Below are 22,212 nucleotides of genomic sequence, written 5' to 3'. Positions count from 1 at the left end.
CCGAATAATTATTGTAGATTTTTTTTTCCTTTTTAACTCCTTACTTGTTTCTAACGTTCATAACATTATACGAGCTAATAAAGTATGTGCGGGTGAAGTGGAATCATTATAATAATATAATAACAGTAATAGCGGGGGAACGGAGGTTGTTAGTAATGTGGAATAATAACCCCAATGTACCATTTCAGCTAGAGCTAGATCACCACCTTCAGATGGACCATCACCATGAATTTACTATGAAGAGCTAACTGACTTGACCTCATACTCATCTTATCATCCTCCACTGATCTATACATATAAATGAAATTGGACTGTCTGTGTGTAATATTGAAATAACCGGTAAATGCGGTACACACACCAAAATATATTTTTTATCGTTTTTGTCTGTCTGTCTGTTTGTTCCGGCTCTCTGAAATGGATGGACCGATTTTGACAGGACTTTATTGGCAGGTACCTGATATAATAAGGAGTAACTTAGGCTACTTTTATATGAGAAAAAAAAATATTTTAGATAAATAATGTTAAATTCCACGCTGACGTCGCGAGTATAGCTAGTCAGACATAAAACATATTTTATATTAGTATTCCTTACATGGCCATGATAAGTATGAATCACTAACTCTGAACACTGTTTACTTATCAGTACTGCATTGAATTGTAAACAGAAAGGAAAACCCCGTACTATTTTAAGAAAAGATTAAAAACTGACTCGATAGGTGTCAATTGCACTACCTCTGTTTGTAATTTATCAATTCATTATCAATAACTACTTACCTTACTACGTTAATATTCCATCTAAATAAAACAAAAACTAATTGACTACAAAACACACATACTACACACTAAAAAAATAAACAAACATACACTAAAAAAATAAACCAAATACACAAAGTTGAATAGTTTATTAAGAATTAAATATATTTTTCTATAATAATTACCTTATTTACTATTATTATGTAATATTATGTTATCTGTGCTATTACGAAGGCATCGGTGGCGTAGCGGTTTACACACTGCGTTACTTCCGATGGTTGCAGGTTCGATTCCTCATTACAAATGTTTGCACCGTACGAGGAATCAATCAATTCAAGAGTATTCGTATCGGTCTGGTTATAGTTTATGTATATTAAGTATGTATTTACTAAAAAAAATATCTAAGTCAATTGTCTAGTTGTCTACATCTACTACACATAATACAATTTCTGCTTACCGTGGGACTAGATGGCGCTGTGTCCATTGTTCAATATTATTACATATACGAGATTGTTGATAATCTAACATAAGTAATAATGGATTTGGATTAGCGAATAATTTTCCATTTTCATTACAAAAGCGGCGACTATATGCAAAACTATTACGCGTTTGAGAATTACAGCATTCATAGTTTCTAAAATATAAAGCTGCAATGGACATGTTTGGTTAAGAACGCTGAAAACAAATTAAAACTTTCAGTTGAAAAAATTGCAGCACTTTTACTCGACTCAGCTAAAGTTAAATTTGCTTATTCTGCTTATTAGGTGTGAACTGTTTTTTTATTGAGAATTAACATCTCTGTATATTCTGTATTATTTAGTATATGTATATTATATAAAAATCAGTAGTAAACATAGCGAGTATTGTGGTCGAATTATTTACTACATCGTTTGTGCGTTTGATTTTAATAGATTCAAAATAACTACACACTTGTATTGTATGTACATACAATACATTCAGTTAGAAGTGTATGTAACATATTTAGTTATTTTGTATGTTGTATTATTTTTGTTATTTTGTATTATTTCTGAATTCTGAATCTCCGGTGATAGATACACACTTACATATCAAAATTAATCCATCTGACCCCAAATGATTCTTTAAGTATCCTAGATTCAAAATATACCTAGCGCATATACCTAACAATGCCTTTACTGCCTACACCATAACCGTCCTGGAAGTATTATGTTATTTTGTATGGTATACCGATATAATGACGATCTCGGTGGTCTAGCGGTCTAGCACACCGGTTTACGACCGATGGTCGCGGGTTCGATTTCTCGAACAAACGATTTTTCGGCACAAACATTTATATTCACGAGTATGATTGTTTGTCTTCGGTCTGGGTGTTTTCTATGTGTAATATGTATTTATTTACAAAATAAAAATGTATCCATGTATTTATATCAGTTGTCTAGTACCCATAACTCAAGCTCTGCTTAGCTTGGGACTAGATGGCGCTGTGTGAATTGTCATGAATACAAATGTTTGTACCGTGCGAGGAATCGAACCCACGACCATCGGATACTAAAGCGGTGTGCTATGTAAACCACTAGACCACCGAGGCTGTCAAATACTTTCAATTTCCCAACTTTACAGAAAGATTGTGATTGGTGTTATACCTGTTCTATATGGCAGGTTTTAATCGATTTGATATGTAGCGGTCCCACAGAGATTATTTCAGTTTTCTTATGCATGAATAAGAATGCATATGTCTGCGTTACCTTTTATTATAATAATATTATTTTTACCGTCCTGGATAATTCATACAGTGTCATCTAGACCCAAGTGAACTCTAGTTTGCGCTCTGGCGTGTGTTATAGATATTAGACAACTGATACAACTCAAATATTTTTTTTTGTAAGTACATACATAATCGTCATCGTTACACAGTAGAAAATAAAGTCGCTTGACGCTGTCTGTCCCTATATTTATAAATCTTTAAAACTACGGAACGAATTTTGAAGCGGTTTTTTAATAGACAGAGTGCTTCTACAGGAAGGTTTATATGTATAATTATGTACACTTATGTACTTTATGTACACCCGGTCGAAGCCGGAGCGAGTAGCTAGTACCTATATATATAAAACAACTAGACCAATAGAAACAATCATACTGTTTATTTATAAAAATATCAAATACGCGACCATCGGAAGTAGGCGGTGTGGTTCGTTTCCTCACACGGTACAAACATTCGTATTCATGAGTATGATTGTTTGTATCGGTTTGGGTGTTTCTTATCTAATCTATATAATATACTAGCTGTGCCTGCGGAAATTTTAATAAAAAATATAGCCTATATGTTATTCTGATGCATAAGCTATATTACAGTAAAGTTTTATCAAAATCCGTTCAGTAGTTTTTGCGTGAAAGAGAAACAAACATCCATACTTACAAACTTTCGCGTTTATAATATTATATATATATTAAGATTAAGATGAATTTCACAAAAAAAAAACTATTTCTTCATAGCAGTTGCCTAGTACCTATAACACAAACACTGTTTAGCTTGGGATTAGATGGTTAGGCGATGTGTCTTATGCTACTATTGGAATTTTAAAGCAGAGCTTTTAATAAAGTTGATTAATAATATAGTTCGTTCAAATAATTTTATCATAAGTTTAAGGCACTAAAAGCGAAAGTTTAAAAGTAATTTTAATAAAGATTCTCAATTCCGCCAGATTCGATCTTATGACCTTTAAAATCGGGGTGGCAAAGCACTAAGCAATGTTGGCTTCTGCTTTAATATTCCTACTAATCCTTACGCCTGCCTAATAGAGATGATTAGAATTTAATCAGCGGTTGTCATAGTAACCGAATTGTAATTACAGCTCTGGAAAGGACACAGCCCAAGGCTACCATGCGATGGAGCCGCTCTTATTAATAATAGAAGATTTTTAAGTGTCAGAAAGAAACTACGGAAATAACTTAAAATTAGTAAAATTTTGTATTTACAGTCGTGAAAAAAAAAAGTTTTAACCCTATCTTTTGATATAGTATATAAATTCGTTTACGTAAGAAATTGTATAAAATGAACGTTTAGTTTGCATACGCATTTTTATTATTTGAAAAGAGTTCGGAATACGAGACTTATGAAATACTGCCAATAGTAAAAGTCCTTGCAAGGTTTAAATATCGATCGAGTATGTTTAAGCTTAAAATTAAGCATAAGAAAATAATAATATCAGGTGATGAAAGCAAACTTCATTTAATAAATTTAAAATTAATTGACACTCTGCCGGTCTTGGTGGTCCAGCGGATTGGCAGATTTCTTTAATTCTGATGGTTTCGAGTTGGATTCAAACATTCAATATGAATACTTGTGGGTATAGATGGCGCTATGTTAATTGTAAAGGCAATAAAGAAATAATTCTGATATATAATTAATATCATCATCACTTAACTATACTTGCAATCTGGATCAATATTGATTACCCTGCCACATTTATCGGAGATTCATATTTTATCAATACAAAACTGGGTCACTAACTATTTTATTATTACCACTACAATTGCATTACTGATTATACAATCAGCATGCAATTGACGACCTCGATAGTCTACGGGTTTAGTATATCTCCTAACTTCCCATGGTCGCGGTTCGATTCTTCGCATGATTTAAACATTATTTTTCCGTTTTGACGTCAATGCAGTGATTACACAGACAATATCAATGTATTAGTTTTTGAATATTATATTATATGTATGTTAGTCTATAAGGTGTTTTTAATATGGGCCTAGTTGCCTGAAATAAATAAATAAATAAATAAACATTTGTTTTCACAAATATTGATCTTAGCTTTATCTATGTAATATTATGTATGTACTTAAAAAACTATTTAATCAATTTTAATATTTGTTCAGTGATCATAATACAAGCTCTGCTTGTCTTGGGACTGTTGAATTGTCTTGTGTTATTACTATTATTATTTCAATAAAAAAATTATGAAATTACAAAAAAACCTAACATTCATCTTTCGTTGACCCACAAAATAATACGGGAGTCTATTAATTGGGAGTTCTTCAATAATATTATATAGTATTAAATATCTCATTTATATGATGTGTATAAAATTATATAAATTTAAATCACTTGATTTATACAACTGTTTATAAAGTAGATTAATTGAACTTAAAAATCCATCTAAAAATATAATATCTAAACCTCATTATCTTAAAACAAAATCAATTATTTAACATTCATTTCCAAGTAAGATAACTTTGAATTCAGATGTTTCTGACCTCTTGTTCATCTGTCCGTCCCCCTACCTCCCTTTTGTGTGCTAAGTACAATACCAACGATATCCATTGGGAGATATTTTTTTTTTCAGTTTGCAAACCTCACTTCCATTTCTGCAATGTAACAATGGGTTTCCTTGCCATTGAAATATCAAATAATAGTTGTAATCGATAATAGAGATATAGTTTTTAAGAACTATAGGACGCTAGATATTTATCTATAATTGCTATATTTTCTAATTAATTATGCTAGTATAATATTACAATTAGTATCCATTTTATACACAATTTTAAGTGATGTCAATTAAAATTAATTTCAATTGTCAAATGACTTCAAAAAGAATGTCGAGTTACAACATACATATGTAATATATTATTAGATTATATTCCTAATAACATAATTCGTCATAACATTACTGTAGGCATAATAATAAAGAAAAATAAGAGAATAATTGAAAATAATGGAAGGTCGATAGAATATTCATGTTTCTGACAACACACTAATGAATTCACCGATGTACGAATAAATTTGGAGTTATAAGACAATACGTAAGGGAGGAAAAACAATAAATACAATTGTTAGGTTAATGGTCATTTATTTAAAAGAAATTCAGGTACTTATATTCAGATATAGAGGTATATATATAATATCCTAACGTCCAGTGCAACCGGCACTAGAGGTATTGTAGCCCAGGTCTCAACTTGGGGCGACTATTTGCTCCACTAATTTGTAAAGGCTTTTGGACATCCTAAGTATGTATCTGTTTACCCCATAGAGGACCGGCGTGATAATATATATGCATATTGTAACACAATTATTAAAACTGCATAATGACGAGATCGTAAAATAACATCTAGATATATAATTTTTTTGTTAAAATCGCATAATGGTAAAAGCTGAGTAACAAGATTGTCTGAATTGCTTTTATATCTTTATTTTCGTATTTATTTATTCTAAAAAATGTGATAAATTCTGTATACGAATCCATATAATAATGCTCTTGGGAGCCTTACGTCTCGATACGTACATTCAACAGATTTATCTCAAGGTACTGTATATTATATAGTGCTATCTGAGCACTATTGGGTAGCAATAAAGGGCGATAAAGTTTTGGCCTCTCCTTTAGAAGACACGGTGCTCGTAAGATGAATCATAGGTGAATCGGAAATTGGACGTAACGTAACAACTTGCCCGGGTATGAGTTAATGCTTATGTGAGAAAAGGTACATTCGAGGTACATCGACATCGATAACTGAAAAAAGAGTAACAGTTCTATTATTATTATAAATGTTATTGATTATTTAATAACATCGCCTTCAAGGTTATTAAATCCTATATGAGGTATTGAAAAAATTCCGAACATAGAAGCCAGAGTCGTTTCAATTTTAAAAAAAGTAATTGGGTATGGAGTGTTAAACGAGATTAATAATTGGAAGCAATGTTCTATACCACTGAGTACATTACTAAGATACAAAGTGTCTATGATTTTATTTCATAATATAATTTTTATTCTATACTAGCTTTACCCGCGACTTAGACCGCGTGGAAATTAACTTTATTTTTTTAACTTAAAAGAATATTTCTAAAAAAAATAAAAAAAGCCTAAGTTACTCCTTATAATTCATTCATTCAGCTACCTGCCAATAAAGGTTCCGTTAAAATCGGTCCAGCAATTTCAGAGATTAGCACGAACAAATAGACAGACAGACAAAATTTGCGAAAAATGTTATTAAAAAATGCATGTAGTAAAAAAGGTTATTTTAATACTAGAAAAAGACACTCCAATTTTATTTATATGTATAGATTACGATTAATTTATTTTTTTTAAAAACCCGATATTTGTATTCATGATTGTATCGGTCTTGGTGTTCCCAACGTATCATATATTTAAGTATGTATTTAAAAAAAATATATTATTATTTAAATCTAATACCCATAATACAATCTCTGCTTAGAATGGCGCTATGTAAATTGTCCTTTTATTGTATTTTATCGACGTCTAAAATAAATTTCAATATGTACTAATATCGTAGAATCCGTATTTAAAGAATACGTATGTAAATGGTAATATTAAGAAAAGATAATTTTCTTAATTTGCAGAGTAAATACACTGGGTCAATTTACATAAGTAATTTTACTTAAATATGGTATATTAGTGGTTGGATCTTTCTCTTAGGTATAATAATATTATATACATCGTTTGTTTTATTATTTGCGTAATACGAGTACAAACTACTTAGACCAGGATACAATGTAAATATTCTATATGAAAATATTGCATACTCGTGTAGGAAATTCAATAACTTTCGCCACTGTTAAGGCGCAATAAGAAAACGAACGAGTGGAGTTACTTCCTCAATTGTAATATCAATAAAAATGTTAGACATATCTAAAAATCTGCACATAACAAGTAATATATATTTATCTTAAGAACAATATCAATTGAGTGTACTCTGGGGAGATGCTGCCGGAATTCCGTTGTGCTTGACAATTGAAGCGTGACAACATCGTTGTTATATTAAATGTAGGACAGGTGTGCTTTTGTAGAACATCCGAGATACCGTACCTTTGTTCATCACGGGCGCAGCCAGATTGGAGACACGAACTATTTGATGATTCAATAAACTCTGATTTTTCTTAGAAAATCTCGTATTGATTCTTTTGTATCGGAAAGGTTTAGGTCCATGTTGAATGGAACAGCCTGTGTAAACATAAGTGATTTTTTTACGTTTACTTGCATCTGAATAGCATTCTGTTGGTCATACCGTTTTATTCTCAATCTGCAGTTCTGCAGTATTTGAGATTTTTAAAATTGATTGAGTAGTTTAACGACAAGGGGAAATTAATTAAAATTAACTATATATTATTAGTCATCTGTTACATTCTTAGATTTTCTTTCAAGAATAATATACTTCATACTGTGACAAAATATGTATGTCATATATATTTTCTGTCAACCATAACTTTCACAAAATATTAATCCTCTCATAAGAAGAACAATCGAGTATATTGATTTCGGTGAGAGTGCTCTAAAAATCCCCAATTATCTTCAATTTCATCTAGCTCAATTAGGTTTTATTCTGTACATGTATACTCCCATATATTTTGATAATAATGGTCCAATAACCAATAATATAAGTAAACATATTTATCTCTGAAAAATATTACCGTCAAACTCACTTTGGATCCCATATCAAGCAAATGTAATAATATTATTACTTGCCGAGTATAAGTTCGTGGCCGCATGTAACTTAGTACAGTTTACCAATTTATTATGAAATGGAAACGGGAAAATTGAAGCATATTTATTATATTAGATGGATATTTAGATTTTGTAATTTATCTAAATGGTCTGTATTACTTACTCGTCGTTTCTACTTACTTATGTATGGGTTTTTCTTATTATTCAGATCCTATTATTGTGTTACTAAAATAGATAACAAGCTGCTGTCATAACATAATTGTAATATTAATGAAAGTTCTACATGATTATATTTTTATTTCACGTTTTATGCATTACTACTGTCTTCTAGGTTGAGGCGGATTTAGCATGTTCAGAACAATATTACAAAATTAGATAATTTTAAATTTATATTACTATTCAGTTATTATGTTTTTGCGGCAGTTTTTGCTACGTTTAATATATTAGCAGTGCCCGCGGTTTCACGCGCGCTAAATTTCAATATATAAATTCCAATATAAAATATAGCCTATGAGTTATTCTGATGTTTTATAATATTATTAAAAAGTTATAATGTTGCCAAATTATTATTTTTATTGTTTACCCAATTTAAATGTAGTATTATCGTATGAATCGCAATTAGAAACATCATTGTTAGCATTCATACTTACAAAAAATATTGTATCGTACCTTGATATGAACTCGCTTATTAATTTAAATATTATTTAGAACGTAAAATTACTAATAATTTTACATACATTTCCATAAAATAATTGATGATGATGTTTAGAAAACAAATCAGAAGTCAATTGTAGTTAAATTAATTATTGATAATTAACGTCGAGTTACCGCTAAATAACTATTATATTTATCCTTGACGACTCAGTCTAGTCTGTACATTGACATTGAAAGTCTGTAACTATAATCTCGGTAGGTCAATGTTATTTCAAATGTCTTAATATGTATTACATATTTGTTAAAGTTTTTTTTTTATACTACTATGATGGCTAAAGAGCAAATTTTAAAAAGTTGAGCATCTACTGTCGACCTGTATGACATCAGGCGCTAACGGATCATCTCTCTATTATACAGATTGCGTAGCAGCAGTAATAGCATTCTAAAGATACTATGCAATAAATTTGACAGGCCAATACATTTTTTTGGATTCAAATTGTTACAGGGGCGATTAAATGATAAAATATATACTTATATGTATGGTAACACAGACTAAGTAACATTGTTACTAACAAGTTGGATCTGAGTAATCTGAATGTAATTATATTAAAGATAAAATGGGAGAGGATTTTAGTCACCGGGTTCGTGAGTTGTAGTGAGGGAGCGATAAAGAAGACATACATTCATAATTTTGTTATTTACGAAAATTTTATTACGAACACGTAAGTTTGTTACACGCCTACGTGGAGGCTGTAATAGTTGAGATAAAAGTGCTCAAGCATATCTTGATATACCTCGTATATGCAATAGTATATCTAGCACTACTTTTTCCCTGATTAAATTTCAAATCAAATTAAAATATCTTTATTTACGTAGGTGTATTACAGATTATTAATTAAATATATTCTTTTCAAAATAATGTTTACAATAATAGAGATTCATGCAAGACCTAATAATTCTATGTATATATACATAACTTTGTGTGAATTTGCGATTAGTTCATGTGTATGTATATGGAGTTCAGTCGCCCGATTCAAGTGTCTATTTGCAAAGTTTTCAGAGCAAACCAACCGTTTTGTATGAAAGTTTGAAGTTAGGCAATTTGGAATTTAAGGCGGACATAGGGTGTGACGTTGAGTCAAAGCTACTGAGAAGCCAAGTGGGTGTTAAGATGTATTAATAGGGTTCAGTGTGTTTTTATTGTTTAAACATATGTATATTTATACAGAATGATAGTATTATAGCTTCACCACTCTTATCCTCGACGGAGTAGTCTGGAGCATCAATTGATACCCTCGTTGGTCTAGCGGTTTACCACACTGCTATACTTGATGGTCGTGAATTCGATTCCTTGCAAGATGCAAATATTTACATTCATGAGAATTATTGTTTGTATCGATCTGGGTGTATTATGTATGTTTTACAAAAAAAGGTATACTTAGTATTTATATCAGTAAGGATTAGATAGCGCTGTGTGAATTTTCCAGAGTTATTTATTTATTATTATTCTTGTCGACGTTGTGGTTTCAACATTTAACCTGCCTACACTTCGATAGGATCTATCTTATGTGACAGGGGTGCGACCCTACCACTCTAACTCACAGAATATCGTAACTTGTTGTCGGTGTTTCCACTAGAGACGAATTAGTCAAATATTTTAAATTGATACACGCACATACTACGACGCTATATATTAATACATACGTGTCTCTCACTCTTTTTTCATACTTACATTCTAATAATTAACTTCTTTTAACTGTAATTTTTTTTATTTTAACCAAAACTATTTCATGATTAATCTGATGATTCTATTCTACTAACTGGATCTGAGCCCAACCGTGGGGAAAGTCTAGTTTGTTATAAAAAAATTACGAATCAAGATAACAAAAACATGAAAATCGTAATTAAAACTCTCTTTGACACAACAGTATTAAAATTCATCTGGAAATAATTATCAATTGTAGAAAGAACGAAAATTCTCTTCTCTCTTTCTTGAAAAAAGACTCTGAAAAAGAAAAGGACTTAAAATTTGAAGTCGCTTGTAACATGTTACGCTATTTGTAGTCTGTCCGGAAAATAGCACATAAACTTCACAATAGCAGCGCGGTCAACAATGCGTTTTACAATTCGTAAACGTGGCTCGACTCGTTGCCAAAATGCTTCTCAAAGCCACTTGCGGCTGAAAGAGGGTATTACATGCTACAATAATTATAAACATGAATGTTTGTAAGCATACATGTTTCTTAATCTTGCAAATAAAATGTATTCATTATTTACATTCGAATTAAATTTGAAATAGAGATATTTCAGTATAGGGTATATTAAGGTTTCTTTAAGGTCGGCAACGCGTACACCTCTGGCATTCTAGGCATCCATAGGCTACGGTAACCGTTTATAATCATATGGGCTGCATGCGTATTTCCCACCATCGAAGTATAAAAAAAATATATAGCATGGAATATATCTGTTTACAATGCGATTTACTATATGTGAAGCTTTTTTTAAATGCGACATTTTTTTTTCATTACAAACGAACGAACGAAAGGCAGTGATATTCGTTGTATAGATTACCACTTATAATCAGGTGGGACACCAGCTTGTCGGCCATTCCATTTTAACAAAAAAAGCTACGGGATTTACTGCTCAAACATATTATCCTGTCTGCACAGAGAAACCTTACCAATAAAGGACAGAAGGATAATTCATATCGCTGCATTATCCCTACACTGTTCATGATATTATAAAAAGGTACAATATGAGGATCCATATTAGTCCATATACTAATAGGCTTTTATATAATAGGCATTAAATTTTTCAATAAGATACCTAATAATATTCTGTATCCATTATTGAATAGATATCTTAAGAAATACTTATTGAATAAAGTCTTTTATATCTACTTTAAACCTTTGCTCAGGAGTCGAGTCTGTATGGCGTATAAAGTGTATTGACCATTTCGTATCTTAAGAACTAAGATGCAAGATAAATATATTGAAAAGGTAAACGTTTATATACAATTACTCAATATTATGTTAACAACCTTCCTAATTAAATTAATAGAATACAAACTTACAGCAAATTGTCTTTCTTGTATTTTAAAAATATTACGTTACTAAATATATAAAGAGAAGTAATAATGAGCTAATAATGGGCTTCTGTAGAATTACTTGCAGTAGTTATTAGCAACCGAACCTGCCAATTGAACTATATGGTTAAGAATAGGTGTATAAAATTAACACCCATATAAAATGTGGGATATATATATATATATATATGTATATTATGATTAACTTCCCTAAATACTTTGTTATTCTTAACAGGGTATACGTATGTTTATAATCCAGTATATATGATATATGATATTTGATAATGTAATGCTTCCTTTAACTAGTTCATCCAGACTGGAATGACTGAATAACAAAACTGTCGCGGTCAGGGCCGATAGCTTGTAGTAAGTAGGATATCACAATATTACAGATACAGAGAGAAGGATAATAATTATACAAATTATACAGATAATATATTTGTATATTTTTAATGCAATTGTAATGACAAATTAATTGATAGTTATTATGGTAACGCTGGTAATTGTAACTTTAATCAAAATATTTTAATATGTTAATATCACACCCGTTTTATTTTTACCTAGTTCGCCATCTTGTCGTTTATGTATTGCTGTACTCGTAACTTTATCCGCGTGGAAATTAACTTTATTTTTCTAAAATAAAAGTAGCCTAAGTTAATTACTCCTTATATCACCTATCACCTACCTGCCAAAGAAAGTCCCGTCAAAATCGGCCCAGTCATTTCAGAGATTAGCCGGAACAAACAAACAGATAGACAAAAATTGTAAAAAATGTTGTATGTACCGTATGCATTCATATGCATGTAGTAAAATTGGTTACTTCAATATTACAAACAGATACTTGAATTTTATTTATATGTATAGATTATGTTTTTTTTTAAGTGGGATTTATTCTAATTCTGTAACACAGGTTTTCCTAGCACAGATTCCGTTCTCTTTTATTGTTATATTTACAAGATATTTATTGTTAAAACAATTTTCAGAATACTAATAAATGGAAGGGTATAAATAAATTTTATTATAATTATTATTATTTAGAAAGAAAAGAAAGAAAGAAAATTGTTTATTTGGTACACTGAAAATAATTTTTAAAATTTAATTTACATTTTATATTTATTAATATAAAATGTAAATTATTCGTTGGTACTCTAATTATTATTAGAGTACCAACTAGGTCTCCGCTCAGCATATGTCGTGACGGGTGCCACGACGCTGGTTTTCAGCGGACACCTTTACTCTTTATTTACTCTGCTGAGGCTGATATAAGTATGACTGTATCGTTCAATAAAGGATACCTTACCAAATTAGTGACACCCGTATTACCATTGCCGAGAATTATGCCGTAACGTTTCTCTTTACCATAATTTTACAAACGTATCTTACTTTTTAATTATTTTAAATTAGCACTTCTAAGTTTGAATTCCAACGCCCTAAAAATCTAATATTTTTATCGGTTTTTTATATTTGTACACATTATTTTTTTTTATACTGCGATGGTGCTATATTTTAGTTCATATCCTTATGGTATATACAGTGAAAGATATGTTTAGACGTTTGTTACGTCCTGATTACGAGTTTACTGAATCTTCATACTAAATTCAGATCACGTGACAGCGCAGTGAATTTGAAAATAATTAAAATTTTATTATATATGCTCTTATATTAACTATGCTTCTTTGGGAACTTAATCAAATTAATTTCTCGGTATACCACGAGTATGTCTATACGAGAGGATATCACTCGGGGATCATCCACATACGGATCCCGGAGCAAACTGCGTTGTAATAGACCTTTTTCATACACACCTTGACCTCAGATTACACATTTAAATAAACCCATTGATATGCGGATGGTGACCGGTCGACCACGAACGATCTTTTATCATAATCCGACAGCGGCCACCCGCTGGCGATATTCGAATCCTGCACATGAATAATTAAATTTCAGAATTTTAACTCGGATGAATCTGAAATAATTATACATCAGACAAGCGACCCGCCTAGCTTTGAACATATTAAATTATTGAAAGGATCTCCAGCTTTTTTTAAATGTTATATATATTCCTTGTTACTAGTTGATAAAGTAGCTTTTTATAGATAAAATTAATTATAAAAAGTTTTTTAAGTTCTATATACAAACAATTTTTTTTTAATAATGATGCTAACTTGTATATGTGACTACTATCCGATCTTTTCCGTACTTATACAATCGAGCTCAATATGATTGAATTAAGTATCTTGATATAATTAATTACCTACCTACATTGGTTATTAACAACTACGTAATTATATAAATTACAAAATACTTGATAATCGATGTTAATACTCATACTAGAAAAAAAAATATTATACTTTCTATATATACAACAGGCCGAGTAACATATTATAATAATATCGTTATACATTACATTTTGACTTTATCTCTTATTATACTTAGTAGTAGTATTAATAAACCTATACTAAAATTATAAAATGTTTTTTTAACTTCCAATGTTCAGTATAATCTCTAAAACCTATAAATGAAATTTAAATATATTATACTATAGGGAAATTTGTGAATTATCACTAATCTACCGATTTGGATTGTAGTTTCAGCTGTATGGGAGCTCAAAGTTTGATATTTTAACTTAAACTATTACAATATTTTCATTATGATGTTTTTGAACGCACATCAAAACATTTAAAGTTCAATTATTTGTCATTTCAATCTCATAAAAAAATGTACAATATATACTTATTATTTATTAGATATTATATTATTTGTTCGAAACCTTCACATTGCATGTTCTATACGGCCTCGGTGGTCTAGCGGTTTAGCACACCGCCTTACTTCCGATGGTCGCGGGTTCGATTCCTCGCACGGCACATACATTTGTATTCATAAGTATGATTGTTTGTATCGGTCTGGGTATTTTCTATATATAACATGTATGTATTTACGAAAAAAAAAGAACTATAAATTTGTATCAGTTGTCTAGTACCCATAACACAAGCTTTAGATAGCTTAATTTGGGTCTAGATGACACTGTGTGAATTATCCTGATATTATTTATTATTATTATAGATCTATTCGCAAATTGGCGATAGTATTGACTCCCAACATCGTATCAATGAACAATACAAACTCGCGCGTACAGTTTTTCTAATAAATTGATGACGGTGCACGAGTCTATTTCGGACGACGAGACTGACCAACATTTGCCGGCAATGTACTATTGCTATCAAGCGGGACCATTAGCAAAGCCCCCGCTGTTTATTAAACAACGTCACGGCAGCTTACAGCCGCAATAACTGTGCAATTGGCCGCTAACATTGCTGGATAACAACGAAACTGGCTAGTCATTAGCTACCGTACACTTGCTGTGGGTTTTGTTGATATTTCTTCAGGTTTGTTACGCAATTACAAGTCCGCAATTAACAGTATATACACAATATATTGTTTCTGTATTCATACTTCAAATTGTAGTATCCACTACTATGATGGTAATTGAGTGGCTTGATCTCAAGATTTGACTCTATCCAACTCAATGTCAACAATGCTGACTAAATACTGAACAATGTCTATACTGAACTGAACTCTTCAGTTCATTTTCAACACTGAACTAAAGAGTTCAGTTATTGTTATTTGAGGGGCGAGCAACTATCGTTATAGTGTGAGTAATATAACGAGTTTTCTTAGGATTACGACTACAAATACTACAAATATTTTAAATTATATGTTTATATAATTTATTCAATTAAGTGTGTAAGGTAAGATACTCATTATTTTTGCTTCATGTGTTTTTTAACAATGGTTGCAATGTATGAACGTAAATACACCTACTTGATGTTCTTGAGTATACTATAGCAACTAAATATATGTTATTTGGAAATTTTACGATAATTATCCTAATTATTATTGTAAATGCAAAAGTGAGTTTATTAGTCACTTTTTCACACTTTAACGGCTCAACAGATCACTGTGAAATTCGTCATATACGTACTATTTGGAGTGGACAATGATATTATTTAACAAATGAAATAAATCTGTTTCTATGAATACAAATAATTGAAATTTTGTTTCCATTCTCAATCACTATCAGTCACAATATTATAATGAAAAGACGTGTGAATTACTGATCTGTCAGAGTAGTCTGGCGCGCTGGATGGAAAATGTGTGTACCCAAAGAATTCCGCTAATTGAAACGTCAGGTGTCGAGTTATATTACAAGTCCAAGGTTCCTATTGTACAGATATTTTTATGTACCCATAATAAACTACAATTAGCTGGTGTAGAATATCTCAAAGAAATCACACATATCACAAAAAAGAAAGTTTAATTTTTAGTACTTACTAGCTATTCGCTCTGACTTCGCACGGGTGTATATATATTACTCTTCCTTGCTATTGAATCACTCTATCTATGAAAGAAAACCGCTTCAAAATCCGTCGTGTTGTTTTTAAGATTTAAGCATACATAGGGACAGACAATGTCAGCGACTTGGTTTTATACTGCTCGTATGTAATGTATGGGACTGCGTGTTGGGCGCTGGGGTCGGTGCAACCAATGATTGTGGTAATTATAAGCGCAATATGACTGTATTACTATATTATAAAAATATATGTCGTAACAAATTACGTATGATAGCAGAAGGCAAGATGAATAATATTCATATAAGAAAAATATAAATATTTAAAAATAAGGAATATTGTCAGAATGTAAAGAGTCCTACTCAGTACCGTTACTTTTACAAAGATTGAAGAAGAAGATTTGATAATAATATCTCAGGACAATCCAGACAGCGCCGGCTAGTTACAATCTAAGCAGAGCTTATATTATGAGTACTAGACAACTGATATAAACACATATATTTCTAGAAAATGTTACGAATCTGTTGCTTAATATTTCCGTTTTGATTCGATATTTGTTATGAAGACACAAATTTTAATTAATACTTATAGTTCATGAGACATTGATTGTAGTATATTTGATCTGTCTTCTGGCATAATATACTCTATATCAGTGATTCCCAAAGTTCTATATCGCCAGGGGTCTATGACAAACTGCACAGGGTCTACGACAGCGGTCATCTTGTTCTTTTTACATTATATTTTTAACACTAAACTTTATTACAGTTAGAAATTTACAAAAAATCAATACCAGGTAGGAATGGGGGGTCTACCTAAAACCGAAAAATATGGCAAGGGACAAATATGTTTGGGAACCACTGCTCTATATCATCGCAAATACAATGTATAAGTCTAATCTCATTATGATTAGTGAAGTAATTAAGGCATGAAAGAATTCCAAACAAATACAACGCATTTAAAATATTACTTAGAATAATATAGACTGTTGATAACATCGACTGATAACAAGGGTTATCGACCTCAGTACTATAATATACTGATTCATATTACATTGTCGCAGATTCGATCCCCAGACAATATAATCATTTGTATGCATGAGTAGGTGCATTTGTTTGCATTTGTACGGAGTTTTTCTATCTATTTATAACAAAAGTTTGTTTGTTTCTCCCCTTCTGTTCACTGAATAAATTTTAGTACTGGATAGTACTGTGATGCACTGTGTATTGTTATACATAGTGTATATATTATAAAACCACTAATATTTAGACCTATCTTGTGTAATTAGTATGATAACTTATATACTTAGATTTTTTTTTCTAACTACATATTAGAATATACTAATACATAGAAAATACCCAGACCGACTCAGACAATCAAACTTAAGAACATAGAACATACATAATACATAGAAAACACCCAGACCGACACATACAAACTCATGAATGTAAATGTTTGCATCTTGCATGGAATCGAACCCGCGACTATCAACAAAGCGGTGTGCTTAACCGCTAGACCACCAAGGCCGTCAATTTGGTAATTTATATGTTTTGTTGTTTGTAATACTAAAACGCTTCAGAAAATTAATGGCTGATAATAAAAAACAAAAAAGGTAATTTCTCATATTAATTTTCATATGTTTATTTACTGAAGAGATAGTTACAAATATTAATTGTCACACAAAGTTATTTGGATGTTACTCAGGTTCAAACTCATGTCCTTGAGGTCTGAGTAGGGGTCGTAAACCATTAGACTACTACGCTTTCTTCAATAATTGTGTTAGTATTTAGTACCCATATTAGTTTTAGACTGTTTAATTTAGGTCTAAATGTTTAGTTTAGATCTACAGACTTCGTCGACCCTAATAATAGGATGAAGGTAGGGTAAGGACGAATTTAGGTCTATATGCTAGTATGATAATATACAATGTTATTTTATAATATTATAATAATAATAAACAGACAATTCTCATAGCGCCATCTAGTCCCGACCCGCGTAGAGCTTATGTTATGTTAAGTTGTAATTAAAAGTATAATTTCCTGTAATGTAGACAACTGATAAAATACTTATGTTTTTAAAAACAATGCACAGTATACACTATACTTAGAAAACATACATATCGATATAAACAATCATACTCATGAGTGGTATTCATTCCTGTTAGCATCGTACGAGGAATCGAATCCGCGACCATCGGAAGGCGTAAATATCGTTTTCATCGAAAATCTGCTTTTTTAAGATGTAAGACAGGCTTATTCGTCTTCGTGATACAACCTATCCAAAAGTTAATTTACATTAAGATCCATTTGTTCTTAAAAAATTTAGTCAAAAAATAACAAACGGACAGACAGACATTCCTTCTCATTTATATTACAACAGTAATAGATGCTGGAGTGTTAAGAAAATGGAAAAAGAAACAAAAGTTCGCGTCAAGGGTTGAAATGCACAGCGTAACCCTTATCACGGTCGTCCCAATGATTATAAAATATTCGCCGACGACGTGTATACTACCCCCAAACAGGAGAAAGGGCAAACAAATGCGGCTGTTCTATAGATTTATATATATCTACAACGAGCTGTGCATCGCAGTTTCACTCGCAATCTCATAAAAATTGTATTCTCCTGACCTATTTTTGGTTAACATTTGTCATTCATTAGAAACAAACTCTATATACATATATAGTTACTATAATAACATTATAAACTTTTAACAGCAATATTTTGAATATGTCGTATTGAAATTTAATGGCGTAGCGTTAGTTGGTGACGTCATAAACGATTCACGTTTCGGTACACCCATGATAATGGTTGGAAGTAGTGTGGTTAACACTACGTAATAGGTGCGAGGTAACAACCTGCCTCAGATGCAATTCAATAGCCACCTCGTCTCGAGACTTACTGCACGTAACAGAATACTACATTTTCGTCGACATTTTCATGTTTGCAGTCGTATTATTATTTGGCTCAAATTTTGCAACTGAATTTAACGCTTGTACATTCTTACGATTTAAATATTGTAAATTACCATCCGCGTAGTTACATGTCCCACAGAGTACAGCTGTCAAGCAATTATCAGCTGTTGGGTTGAAGGTGGAAACATGGCAGTGAAATTCTAATGTACAAATTCTTCGGAACGGTAGTGTACCGCGAGCGTCACATGATGATGCGATGTCTATAATGTTTCAATTTTCCTTTCCATATAATTTTCTTTACCACACTATAAATCATAAATAAATATATGTAGACAGCTATACAAGACAAAAAAGTAATAAAATAGCTTTAAAAAAGTAGTGCAAGTCCATCTCGTTTTTACCTGTATTGATATGAACTCTCGTGTAAAAATATTAAAAAAAATTAACGTTATAATAATAACGTTAATTTTTTTTAACAGCTAAGATTAAAAGCTAAAATGTCCTAAATAAATAATTGTTAATCTCATGTTTTTGTTGATAACTGTACCATAAAAACACGACAAGCTTTCAGACTTCCACATTTACCCTTGACTGTATCCTAATTACGTACGATTAATTAGCAATAGACATCTAGCAACTGGCACAATATAATGCGCAGATAAACAAACTCCCTGTGAAGTAATTAAAATGGATCACAAATACGCTTTAATTAAAACGTGCCTCAAACAAATCCTCAATAATTTGTTATAAGAATTCTGGTGAACGTAGGGTTCCCCATATCTCGCGGAATACTCCACTTTAATTAGTGTCTAATTATTATTACATATTTATCTAGATACGCGGGAGCGTCTCAAGCCAAGTTCAAGCCATATAAGTACAAGGCAGACCTTAGGCTTCAGTATATTACGAGTATCCTAAGTAATAAGAAGAAAAGATATTTTATGTTGTCATAAATAAATTTCAGACCTGATCATCACTTCTTTTGACATTGAAGTCAACAACCAAGAAATATAAATATATCATTAGAAATTAGGAATATTGAATTTGGCTGTTTGGCTATTAGAAATTAGGAATATTGAATTTGAATGTTTTTGATGGGATTATGGAAATAACCCGAAATAGACTTATAAGGTCGGACTATAACAATCTGTCAATTTACATTTCGGACTGACTCTCTGGTGATAGAACAATCGATTGCAATCTTTCGAAAGGCCAACTCGGTCTATACTATTATATTCATACATCTATATCAAAAAGTAAGCCATGACAAGTCTTGAATTTACAACAAGAGATTTCACAATGAATGAAAAAAGTTCACAATGAATCTGGCTTCATCATCGGGGATAACTGCATCTTGGCATATATTAGTAATATTGGCAGAGGTCGTTCTTCCTCTTTATTTCTAAAAAAACAATGTACGTTTTTCTAATAAATCCGTGTATCTAGTAATTTGTACTTTATACTAGATACTTTAAAGCAGAGTGAGTTGGGAGAGTAGAAATAGAAGAAAGTACGTCTTTGAAATGTGAGCATTGCGCAAAATCTGCGGATTAAGGCTGACAGACAGCATTCGTAATTTGACAGTAACACTGTACGAAATAAATTGCCGCTGGCAAGCTCCTTTTTAAATTCTTTTCGTATCTAGATTTTTTAAGTACTGTGCCGAAATATGTTATAAGGAAATTTAATAAAACACAATATGATTTACACTAAACTACGTCAGTTGGCTTAAATCATATTGCGTTTTATTAATATTAATATTTATTACAAAATGTAAAATTATATACACGACACAGTGGTTATATATGTACTAGTCAGATTTTAGAAATTCAACATATAACGCACTAATTTTATTCTGATGCTATGTAATAACGCGTTTGTAAAAATCACAAAACAACTTTTAGTGATTTTTACAAAGGTTTAGTTTGTGGTTTTTACAAAGCTCTGTCTATGTAAAAATCAAATAAAATATCTGGTATCACAGATGGGTTAGAGGTTTGATGTATTGTTAACTGACATGATGGTGGTAAAATTGATATGCTCACATTTCGAGGGGTACATTGGCATCATATAATGCAGAACAAAGTAACTGCCATCCCTTATATCAACATATAGCGATGTTTCCATTATTGAAGAGAAAAATAAGTACGAACTACCGTTAGCTATAAGATGGTTGATCTTCTTACAATATGGCATATCTCCAGAGATGCGGTATAACAGTCATCGGAAGAAAAAGGTCACAAGGCCTTTATTTTTTAAATTAGAATATAAAATGAACATTCTATACTCACGACGCTGTGCCCGCTGCGGCTTCGAAGACTGAGCCTCATCTTCCAATCGCGTTTGGAAGCGTGCCCCCCCTCCGAGCTGAACGAGCGCTTCATTGGCTGAGACATCTCGCTGATTCTGTTTACACTTTAACTGTCTGTAAACACTCGTTCCATAATCTTTGCGCACTAAACGTCATACAGTTTGAATATGGAACGTGAATCACGCGATGCTATTGGTCACATCACTATAAAGTTGTGTGAATTGTCATAGAATACACGGTTAATATTTTTACAATATATTTACAACTTAATATATATTATACACTTACACATAAACACTAAGAAGAACTTTAAAATAGTATAGTAGATATATAGACATTTAATTAAACCTAATTAACACTAACACCGATAAACACTACACGAAAACCTGAAACAAAAGAAAATTTAATATTAATAAAGTTTAAAAATGTTCCATAAAATTAAATTACTACGTATACCAACCCAAACCAACCAAACATTATACTAATAATTTTAATAACTAATTTTAAATATCTATTATAATAATTATTTCTATGTATGTAGCCGGTCAGGTGTCAAAACCACAAAATTTTGTTCATTTGTTTTTTGCAAATCCACGATACTAATCTAGATACCAAACTTTTAAAAATAAATGTAAGGAAACACCTGACGAAAGGGTTTATTATGTGGCAGTGTTTAACTAGACACCTCAACAATTAGTGAACTACCGGC

General features: G+C 31.3%; 1 protein-coding gene across 1 annotated transcript in view; it reads right to left on the bottom strand.

Moving 5' to 3' along the window:
• The window catches only part of LOC131849101 (adenylate cyclase type 6), a 186,432-nt gene extending 164,703 nt beyond the window's left edge, over nt 1–21,729 (bottom strand). Inside the window, exon 1 of the mRNA XM_059199091.1 lies at nt 21,484–21,729. Within this exon, the coding sequence (XP_059055074.1) occupies nt 21,484–21,588 (105 nt within the window). The 5' untranslated portion in view covers nt 21,589–21,729. The remainder of the gene's footprint in view (nt 1–21,483) is intronic.
• Nucleotides 21,730–22,212: the final 483 nt, after the last annotated feature.

This window comes from Achroia grisella, unplaced genomic scaffold (genome assembly GCF_030625045.1).
Source record: "Achroia grisella isolate CSIRO2021 unplaced genomic scaffold, CSIRO_AGI_Agris_v1 utg640, whole genome shotgun sequence".
Classification (NCBI taxonomy): Eukaryota; Metazoa; Arthropoda; class Insecta; order Lepidoptera; family Pyralidae; genus Achroia; species Achroia grisella.
The sequence above is the reverse complement of the archived record's forward strand: the minus strand, read 5'-3'. Positions and strand labels throughout refer to the sequence as shown.